Source organism: Cynocephalus volans, chromosome 7 (genome assembly GCF_027409185.1).
Source record: "Cynocephalus volans isolate mCynVol1 chromosome 7, mCynVol1.pri, whole genome shotgun sequence".
In the NCBI taxonomy this organism is placed as follows: Eukaryota; Metazoa; Chordata; class Mammalia; order Dermoptera; family Cynocephalidae; genus Cynocephalus; species Cynocephalus volans.
In genome coordinates, this window is record NC_084466.1 from 127626571 (window position 1) to 127637660 (window position 11090).

General features: G+C 37.2%; 1 protein-coding gene across 1 annotated transcript; it reads left to right on the forward strand.

The window, feature by feature from the left end:
• Window positions 1-7095: 7095 nt before the first annotated feature.
• On the forward strand, window positions 7096-7329 carry LOC134382472 (small ribosomal subunit protein eS27-like). Its single transcript, XM_063103031.1, has one exon. The coding sequence runs from the start codon at window positions 7096-7098 to the stop codon at window positions 7327-7329; it is 234 nt and encodes a 77-aa protein (XP_062959101.1).
• Window positions 7330-11090: the final 3761 nt, after the last annotated feature.

The window sequence follows — 11090 nt, forward strand, 5'->3', positions numbered from 1 at the left end:
AATGTATTGAAATCTTCTTGGATGACCCTGAGTACAATTTTACTTATTTTATTTTTAAAATTTTTTTCCAGATTTATTGAGGTTTAGTTGACAAATTACATTGTATATATTTACACTATACAATGTAAATATGCACTGTGAAATGATTAGCAAAATAAAGCTAATAAACATATACATCAGCTCACATACTTTTTTTTAAACATGATCCCCAAAACTGGATAATTACTCTATCATTAAACAATGTAATCATTTTTGGCAGCCCTTTACCAATTTCTAAGACACCCCCCCCCCCACATCTGGTGGCTTCACTTCCATCTCTCCTTTTGAAAGTTCAACAATTTGTAATTATCATATCTTTTTTAATTTTATTTTTTTTTAGCTCCCACTTATGAGTGAAGACATGTGGTATTTCTCTTTCTGTGCCTGGCTTATTTCACTTAATTTTCTCTAAGTTCATCCATGTTGCTGCAAATGGCAGACTTGCATTCCTTTGTATGGCTGTGTAGTATTCCATTGTGTATATATACCACATTTTCCCTATCCAGTCATCCGTTGATGGAAATTTAGGTTGGTGCCAACTCTTGGCTATTGTAAATAGAGCTGCAGTAAACATGGGAGTACAGGTATCCCTTAGACATAATGATTTCCATTCCTTTGAGTACATACCCAGCAGTGGGATTGCTGGATCACATGGCTGTTCTATCTGCAGTTGTTTGAGGAAACTTCATGCCATTTGCCATAATGGCTACACCAATTTACGGACCCACAAACAATACACGAGGGTTCCCCTTTCTCTGCATCCTCATCAACTTTTGTTATTCTGTCTTTTTTATAATAGCCAGTTTAACTGGCAGGAGATGACATCTCAATGTGGTTTTGATGTGCATTTCCCTGATGCTTAATGATGTTCAGCATTTATTCATGTGTCTGTTGGCCATTTGTATATCTTCCTTTGAGAAATGCCTACACAGCTCCTTTGCCCATTTTTTTAATTGGGTTACTTGTTTTTTACCATTAGGTTGTTTGAGTTCCTCATATATTCTGGATATTAATCCCTTGTCAGATGTATTGTTTGCAAATATTTTCTCTCATTCTGTAGGTTGTCTTTTCATTCTGTTAACTTTTTTTTTTTCCTGGGCAGAAGCTTTTCAGTTTGATATAATCCTATTTGTTTGTTTGTTTGTTTCCTGTGCTTTTGGGGTCTTATTCATAAAGTCTTTGCCCAGTCCTACTTCCTGAAGTAGTGCCCCTGGTTTTCTTTTACTAGTTTTATAGTTTCAGATCTTATATATAAGTCCTTAATCCATTTTGAGTTGACCTTGGTATATGGTGAGAGGTACAGGTCTAGTTTCATTCTTCTATATACATCTGTCTAGTTTTCCTAGCACCACTTATTGATGAGACAGTCCTTTCTGCAACATATGCTCCTGTTGCCCTTGTCAAAAGTCAGTTGGCTGTAAGTATGTGCGTTAATTTCTGGCTTCTCTATTCTGTTCTATTGGTCTGAGTGTCTGTTTTTATGCCAGTACCATGCTGTTTGGTTACTATAGCTTTGCAGTATAATTTGAAGTTAGGTAGTGTTATGTCTCTGGCTTTCCTTTTTTTGCTCAAGATTGCTATAGCTATTTGGGGTCTTTTCTTGTTCTATATAAATGTTAGGATTATTTTTTCTATTTCTGTGAAGAATGTTATTGGTTTTTTGCTGGGATTTCATTGAATCTGTAGACCACTTTGGGTAATATGGACATTTTCACAATGTTAATTCTTCCAATCCAAGAGCATGGAATGTCTTTCCATCTTTTTGTGTCCCCTTTAATTTCTTTCAGCAGTGATTTGCAGTTCTCACTGTAGAGATCTTCCACCTCCTTGGTTAAATTTATTTCTTGGTGTTTTATTTTTTGGTAGCTATTGTAAATGGGCTTACTTTCTAGATTTCTTTTTGTGCTAGTTTGTTACTGGAGTATTAAAAATGCTACTGATTTCTGCATGTTGATTTTGTATTGTGCAAACTGTACTGAAATCATTTATCAGCTCTAAGAGGTTTTTTTTTTTTTTTTGGTAGAGTCTTTAGATTTTTCTATTTATAGGATCATGTCACCTGAAAACAGGGACAGTTTGACCTCATCTTGTCCAATCTGGATGCCCTTCATTTCTTTCTCTTGCCTGTTTGCTCTGGTTAGTACTTTTAATACTATATTAAATAGGAGTGGTGAGAGTGGGCATCCTTGTCTTGTTCCTGTTCTTAAAGGAAAAGCTTTCAGTCTTTCCCTGTTTAGGATGATACTGGTGGTGGGTCTGTCATATATGCCTTTTATTGTTCTGAGATACTTTTCTTCTATACCTAATTTTCTGAGTCTTTATCATGAAGGGATGTTGAATTTTGTTAAATGCTTTTTCTGTGTCTACTGAGATAATCACATGGTTTTTGGCCTTGATTTTGCTGATATGGTGTATCACATTCATTGACTTATGTCTGTTGAACCATCTGTGTATCCCAGGGATGAATCCTACTTCATTATGTTATATTTATATATATATATATATTTTTAAGTAGTGTATAATTTTTTTGACGTGTTGCTGTATTTTGTTTGCTAATATTTTGTTGAGAATTTTTGCATCTGTGTTCATCAGAGATACTGGACTGTAGTTTTCTTTTTTTGTTGCATCTTTGTCTGATTTTGGTATCAGAGTGATGCTAGCCTCATAGAATGAGTTTGGGAGAATGGCCTGTTTCAATTTTTTAGAATAGCCATCCAGTCCTGGGCTCTTCTTTGTTGGGAGACTGCTGATTACTGCTTTAATCTCATTGTAATTGGTTTGTTCAAGTTTTCTATTTCTTCTTGGTTCAGTCTTGGTAGTTGGTATATGTCCAGGAACTCATCCATTTCCTCCAGATTTTCAAATTTGTTGGTGAATAGTTGTTTGTTATAGTCTCTAAGGATTCTTTATATTTCTGTGGTATTGGTTGTAATCTCTCCTTTTTCATTTCTGATTTTTGCTGTTTGGGTCTTCTCTTCTTTTTTTAGTTAGCCTAGCTAATGGTTTGTCTACTTTATCTTCTCAAAAAAACAACTTTTTGTTTCATTGATTTTTGTATCATTTTTGGGGTCTCTATTTCATTTAGTTATGCTCTTAATTACTTCTTTCCATCTATTAATTTTGGATTGTTCTTGTTTTTCTGGTTCTTTGAGGTGTAGTGTTAAGTTATTTGAAATCTTTCTGTTCTTTCAATGCAAGTGTTTATTACAATAAACTTCCCTCTCAGTATTGTGTTTGCAGTATCCCACAGGTTTTGGTGTGATGTGTCTTTATTTTCATTAGTTTCAAGAAACTTTTTTATTTCCTCTTTAGTTTCTTCTTGGACCCATACGTCATGCAGGAGTGTGCTGTTTAATTTCCATGTATTTATATAGTTTCCTGAGTTTCACCTTTTAATGATTTCTAGTTTTAATCTGTTGTGGTCTGAATATTTTTTAAATGATTTCAATTTTTTAAAATTTGTTGAGACTTGATTTGTGACCTAACAAGCTATATGCTGATGAGAAGTATGTATATTCTATAGCTGTTGGATGAAATGTTCTGTAGATATCTACCAGGTCCAATTGGTCTAAAGTGTGGTTTAAATCCTGTTTCTCTGTTGATTTGTTGCCTAAATGATCTTTCCAATGCTGAGAAAGGTGTTCAGATCCCCTACTACTATCGTAAGGGGCATATCTCTTTCTTTAGGCCTAATAATGTTTGCTTTATATATCCAAGTGCTCTGGTGTTGTGGCATATACATTTACAACTGTTATGTCTTCTTCTTGCTGGATAGATCCTTTTATCATTATATAAGGGCCTTATTTGTTTCTTTTTATGGTTTTTGGCTTAACGTCTATTTTATCCAATAAAAGAATAGCTACTTCTGCTCGTTTCTTGTTCTATTTATGTGGTATACCTTTTTCCATCCCTTCACTATTAGTCTGTGTGTTTTTACAGGTGACATGAGTCTCTTGAAAACTGCATATAGTTGAGTCTAGCTTTTTAATCCAATCAGTCAATCTGTTCTTTGAGTGGGGAGTTTAATCCATTTACATTTAGGGTTCTTACTGAAAGGCATTGTCTTACTCTTGGCATTTTATCAATTTTTGTTTGGATGTTTTAAATATCTTTTGTTCCTTTCTTCCCCTTTTATTGTTTGTCTTTGATGTTTGTTGGTTTTTTGAGGTGGTAAGATTTAGTCTCTTTCTCATTTGCATTTTTTGTTCTACCAGTGGTTTTTGTTCTTTCTTGTGTATTCATGGTAGTGATTATTGCTTTTCACATTCCACATGCAGGAATCCCTTGAGAAAATCTTTCAGGGCTGGTTATGTGGTGGTGAACTTCCAGTTTTTATCTGTTTGGGAAATACACTATTTCTCCTTCATTTTTGAAGGATAGCCTTGCTGGGTATAGTATTCTTGGCTGGCAGTTTTTTTCTTTTAGTATTTTGAATATATCATCCTATTTTCTTCTGGCCTGTAGAATTTCTGTTGAAAGTCTGCTATTAGTCTGACGGGTGTTCTCTTATAGGTGAATTGATGCTTTTCTTTTGCTGCTTTTAGGGGATTAGAGATTTGCTCATGAGCCTCAGGTGAAGAAAAGGACTAGAAATGAAACTGCTGAGGTCTGCCTACCATCCAGTTTTTCTTCCGTTGGTAACTTGAGTCCCTTTAGAGAACATTAAGTGGTTGGTCATCCTCTGTGAGACAGTGGCTGGGGTGAATCTGCATGTAAGCAGTGGTAGGGAATGTTCAAGAGTGAGGCTGGGTGAGAGCTGCTGCTTTCCAGGATCCAAATAGAGCATGACCACCTGGCATTCAGGAAGCAGCACCTGCAATGACTGGGTAGTTTATGAGAAGACTTGTTCCCAGAGTTCGAAGTGCTTATTAATTTCTTCATCAGAGCAAGGGTGGTTTGGTTATGTGGCCTCAGAACTAGATTCTTCTCCAAGGAGTTAAAAACACTTAACTTTAAGAACAGGCCATTTTTTCCCACATGAAAGCAACCAAGATATAATGTAAGAATAAGAACCAAATACATGCATAAACATTAACATGATTTTTGTGCTACCTTTTTCTCTAAGGGCTACTTACCAGAGATCAGGAAGAGTAGAGGTTATGACCAGAGAGCACCAGGTGTTCCAAGACAGGCTTCTCATCTAAAGGTTTCCAAGTATAATTAGTGTAAGAGTATCACCTTACATTCATGCATGCATTTAGAGTTCACAGAGCTTTCTCATAGTTTTAATCTCATTTCAGAAATTTTATGAAAAATAAAGGGAAAGTATTAGCTCCATGTTATAGCTGATGAAAACTGAAGCTTGAAGATTTTGACTATTCAAAGTCACACAGCTAGTTGGTGGTAGAGATGAGAGTAAAGCTAATATGTTATCTGTGTGCTTCTATGAGTTTTGACAATCTTTATATTGGCTACAGTCTAAACGGACAGGAAGGAAGTATAAAATTGCTTATTTTCTTTATGTTGTACAATTCTTCCCAGTTATTTGGAATCTTAATGTTGAAACATATTAAAAGTCATCTAATCCAATCCCCTAACTCAGCATAAGTAGGTCATGAAATCAACTTAGTGGGTGACAGCAAGCAAATTAAAAAGAAGGAACAGAACAGAAACATAAGTGTGCAAGCCCTAGTAGGTATAACAATCATTTTATTAAACTTATTTCTAACACTAGGTCACGGTCCAAAAATTTGAAATACACTGCTTAGCCCTAAGTTCAAACAACAAGGTACATTAGAATCATCTGGATCTTAGGGCCAAAAGATTCCAATTTAGTAAAACTGGAATCATAATCACGAACCTGAATTTTTAAAAAGCACTACAGATGATTCTGATGGAGACAGTCTTGAGGCCATACTTTGAAAAACTATGCCCTGTATAATGCAGAAATGATCACTTTTATTATACATGCATGTCTTTCTCAAGAAAGTTCCCAAGAAAGCAGGCAACATACTTCTGCCATGGAAAGCCTCCCCAGTACAGAAGTGCACGAATGCATGGCATGTCCTCATATTAGTCTGCAGACTTTTCCTGTACCTATCTCCATCTCTAGATACGGTTACTGGGCAAGCGACAGACATCTCCAGGAAGGGTGACAACCATGGCCAAGGTCTGGATCTCTTACACAGTTAAGAGTCATCAGAAGTGAACTGGTGTCAACATATGACCTCAAGTTCTCTTTGACCTTGATTATTCTTAACATAACTGCTAATATTTTTATTCAGTACACTACTAAACTACTAGGTTTCAGGCACTGTGCTGGGCATTAGAGGGAATATGAAGATTGTCCCAGAGGTCTTCACAGCCAGTCACCACCACTACCCCTGCTCCCAACACACAGAGGGCAATAAAATGGCTTGAAAAAAATTTTTTCTTTTGGCAGAGGTGCTTCATGGATCTCAGATATGGGGGAGGGGGAGACTTCATAGCCTCAGATGATGGAAGAATATCCTCCAGTTTCACATTCCTCTTCCTTCTTTCACACACCTAAGGGAAACATTGTTCATGTCTTTTAAGGACTACAGCCTCTGTGAGTCCTTTATAAAGGCATCGAAAAATAAGGTGTCATAGTTAGAATCCTAGAAACCATGACATCCACGAAGTACTGAGAAATACATATTAAAAGAGTTGCTTGGGTATGTGACACCATATTAGCAATTGGTACATTTAGGGAGACTCACATTTTAGACATTCCTCCTGGTGAGGTGCTAAGTGAAAGGAGTCTTTGGATTAAAGAGAGGCTCAGAGCCTTCTCTTATTCACAAATCACTTCATGGTAGCCCAATGGGTAAATTTAATTGACTCAAAGACAACTAATTTAATCATCCAAAAAAGATGTTTGTCCAAGGGTCAACGTAGTTATTGCTGGGTGGTGGGACTGTGGATGATTTTTATTTTTTCCTTTGCATATTTATTTGTTTTCTAGCTTTCCCTACAGTAATTATGGATTACTTCTACAATTGAGAAAATATATCTTTTTTTTTTTAAAGAATAAAAAGCTTCTTAGATCAAAAAGCAGACTGGCCTTTCCTGTGGTGAAGACCTCCTCACAAGAACATGCCTCTCACCAAGGATCTTGCCCATCTCTCTCCAGAACAGAATAGGAGGAAACACAAGCAGCAGCAGAGCCCCAATTCCTCCTTCATGGATGTGAAATACCCAGGATGCTATAATATCACCACGGTCTTTAGCCATGCACAAACAGTAGTTTTGTGTGTTAACTGCTCCACTGTCCTCTGCCGGTCTGCAGGAAGAAAAGCAAGACTTTTAGAAAGATACTCCTTCAGATGAAAGCACCACTAAAAGCACCCTGAATCAAGATGAATGGGAAATCATCCCAATAAATTCATTTTGGATATATATATAAACAAGCAGACTGACTTCATTACACCCCAAAGCAGGCTCTAGATGAAAGTCTTAGTAGGTATATGTGCAGATACTTGTGTATTTTTTTTTTTCAATTTGAAGAAATCCAGGGGATCCAAAATATTAAAGACCTCACTCCTAGGAGCCTTATAACTCTTGATATAGGTCAAAATTTTGGCTTTCTTTGGTTCAAGTAGACAGGCCCTATGGAAGGAGCCTACAAATATGACTCTGTCTTAGGCCACTTCCTTGTAAGCTCAGAAAAATCTGTCTGGTGGGTAAACTTTTCATCTCTGCTCTCCCGTCCTATATGGATCTCTCATGGCTGCATGAACAGCCAGTCATTCTCAGCATCAGTGCCTCTCTCTACTACTTACTGAGGTATGATTTACATACAATAAAATACACACATCAAGTTCTGACAAATATATACACCTTTGTGACCACCACTACAATCAAGATATAGAACATTTCCCGGGTTCTAAAAGATTTCTTTGTGCCCCTTCCCACTCTTTCCTCCCTGTACCCAAGCCCCTGGCCCAGGCAACCACTGGGAGGAGATGAGGATCTTTGCAACAGTCATGAGAAGAGGATCTATCAATGTGGAATAAAGCTGTCTTTCCTAACGTTTCAAACAAATGGAATTACACAATATATCTGCTTTTAGGTCTGGCTTCTTTCATTTGGCATGTTGCTTTTAAGGTTCATCAATGTCGTTTGTTTTTACTGCTGCATACTATCTAGTTTGTACTCAGCAATAAAAAAGAACAAACTATATTACATTAGAAATTAATGATAAACGGTATTTGGGTTCATTGGTGTCTTCATTTACCTATCCAGCTTTTCAATCATTAATTTTTTTCTCATTCAACAAATATTTTTCTATTGCCTTTTATGTATCAGGCACTATGTCAACCATTAGTTAAATGTAAGCTGCATATTTGGTTCTGGGCTCATGTACTTAATTTTGCTCCTGGGGAAAAAAGATCATTTCAGGTAAAATTCAACAGTAGGCCTACTTTTCAACGGGCATGTGAAAACCATGTAGGTCAGTGTTAAACTTATTCATGTGCCTGGGCACCCAAAATCTTCGTGTTCTTTGTAGATTTCATGGGTAATGTATTTTGTTCCATCATAAGAAGATAAGAGCTTCTACCACAACAGCATTTCCATGTTCAAGACAGGAAGAGCTAAGAAAGGGTTGCTTCCAGTTACATGTCATTTTTATCAGAAAAGGAAAAGCCTTCCCAGAAGCCCCCAGCAGGTTCCTTCTTATGCTTCATTGGTCAGAACTGGTTCACATGACCATCCATAGTTGCAAAGAAGCTAATGAGGGTCTTGTAAAAAGAAATAAGATTGTCAAAATTGACATATATCATCATATTTCATAGCCTGAGGCTGGCACATTGTCATCCCAAGCAGAACTGAGGTTCTGGTAACAGGAAAGATGGAAGAATACATATTGGGTAGGCTATATGTATTGCTGTCTCATGGTTTCTCATCATGATGTCTGCGTGGGGCCTCAGAATGACTCTGGCACAGATATGGCAATGTGAATAATAAAAGGTAGGATGGGCAAAAGCATTCTGCTAGATGGGTATAACTTTCCTTTACCCACACTAAAGATCTTTGGAGACTTCCAAAAATATCACACACAGTTGGGACATTTACTTTTGTTAACAAATGGATTCAGGCTCATAAGGTCAAAATTACGTACTTTCTCCCACTAATTAGAAAACAACATACAGACAGATAACATTTGCAGGGTCTCTGCAAAAGGACATTCTCAAACTTCAGTGAAACACAATTTAAGGGAAGCCAGAATCAGATCATTTTCCTTCAGTTTTATTTCCCTCTCATGCTCCCAGCTCACCTCACCTCACGTGTGTGCCCCTGTAGATAGGGTAATTGGATCATGATTCTATTCTAGGTTCTAGGGGCCAATAAAGATCACCCCTCTCTTCTCCCAAAATGGGAAGAAAACAGATAGAAAGGGGATAGAAATAAGACTCAGGCAGATGAAGATCAAAATATCAGCTTTAGGACTAATAAAAGCTGGCTCAAAGGACATGCCTTATTATGTGTTACCTCAATGGGTGCCCTAATAAATATTTTACAACAGAATTCAGTATTCCCAACCATACACAGGCAGTACAGGACAACCGTAGGCCTTCCCCACTAGAATAGGCCTACCACAATAAACTTACTGCAAGTATGAGCAAACCAGACATGACTCCTCCTTCAACCTGAAGATCAGAGAGGGAGAGAATCCACACATGCCCATTTCCTTCTCCACAATTCATAAATCATATGAAGTCCCCCTTCTACCCTGAGGAGGGAAAGTGGCTGAAAGTGTTCCTCACTACTCTTTCCACCTGGGGACTAGAGTAGAAATTCCTACCCTCTATGGAAATATGAAAAACTAACAGTTGCTCTAACACTTCTCTCACATCACCAGTTTGAATCTTTTTCTTATAAACACATAAGGCAACAAAAGAAAGAATGTTAAATATAAAAGTGACTCTGGAAAATCCATCTGCAAAGTAGGATCTCACAGCCACCTCACTAGCCAGGTAGCAGAAATTTCATTCATGCTAACCTATACACACAGAATATAATATCTGGATGAGGTAGAATGCCAGTTTGAATGGTAGAGATAATCAGCTATCTGGAGGTAAGAGATGCAGGGAAGCTGGCAGGGTGTGGGGAAGGGTGTTGAAGAAAGCCTTTGCTAGAATCTTTGAGTGGTACAGTATACAAGCCCATTTCAGGACCTGGGCTCCTTGCTTAAAGTGTCTAACTCATGGCAATGTTCAGCACATGTTCATGAACTTCGGACATTTTACTAATTGATTTTGTTTGACTGCAGCATGAGTGGTTTATCTGTAGCACATGTAAAAAGAAAAATTCGTCATTCTGTTTTGTGCATATACATTAGTCTGCAAAGCAGTGACTCTTAAATGCCAGTGTGCATTCATCAAATAGCTATTAATGCAGATTCCTAACACCAAATTCCAACATCATAAAGTAAGCCTGGGGCAGGGCCTATGAATCTACATTTTAAATAATTGTGCCAGGAAATCCTGATTTACATTGTAGAAGGGCCATATAATGAGAATCATTGCTACAGAGACTAAATGGACTTTAATCAACTCCCAAACAGCTCTAATTTCTTCTACTAGCAGCCAATTAATCCATGCTCCTTTAATTTTTTTTGTTTGAAGGAATTCAAATGTATTGTTAAATGCTATCTGACAAAAGGATGACTTCTTAATGAACCTATTACATCTGAAGCTTTTAAAATGTGTGGTCCACGTGTAGAACATGAAGCTTTCTCATTAATCTCCCCCTACTTTTGGTGTACACTGTTCTGTTCAAAGGACTGTTAGAAGACAACAGAGGCATTGCATGTAGTAGATTCTGTTTTTGCCTACCCTAGTATAGTATCCATTTCCTGCTTTTTTCTTCCTAATGGAAACTTGATTTGCCACATGCTCTACCCTCCAATATCTCTGGATGCTCACTCTGCCCTTATCTACAGGGATAGAACTTAGAGGTCTAAGAGTAATTCACTCTCTTTGCCAGTGCATGGTTCAGAAATAAGCATATGATTAGAATCTGGCCAATAAGTCACAAGGGAGAACTCTACTAGGAGGCTTCCAGAAGTTTTCTAACAATGTGAACAA

Excerpts from the sequence above, each read along its gene's own strand:
- LOC134382472 (XM_063103031.1), top strand. The coding sequence starts at position 7,096 with ATGCCTCTCACCAAGGATCTTGCCCATCTCTCTCCAGAACAGAATAGG.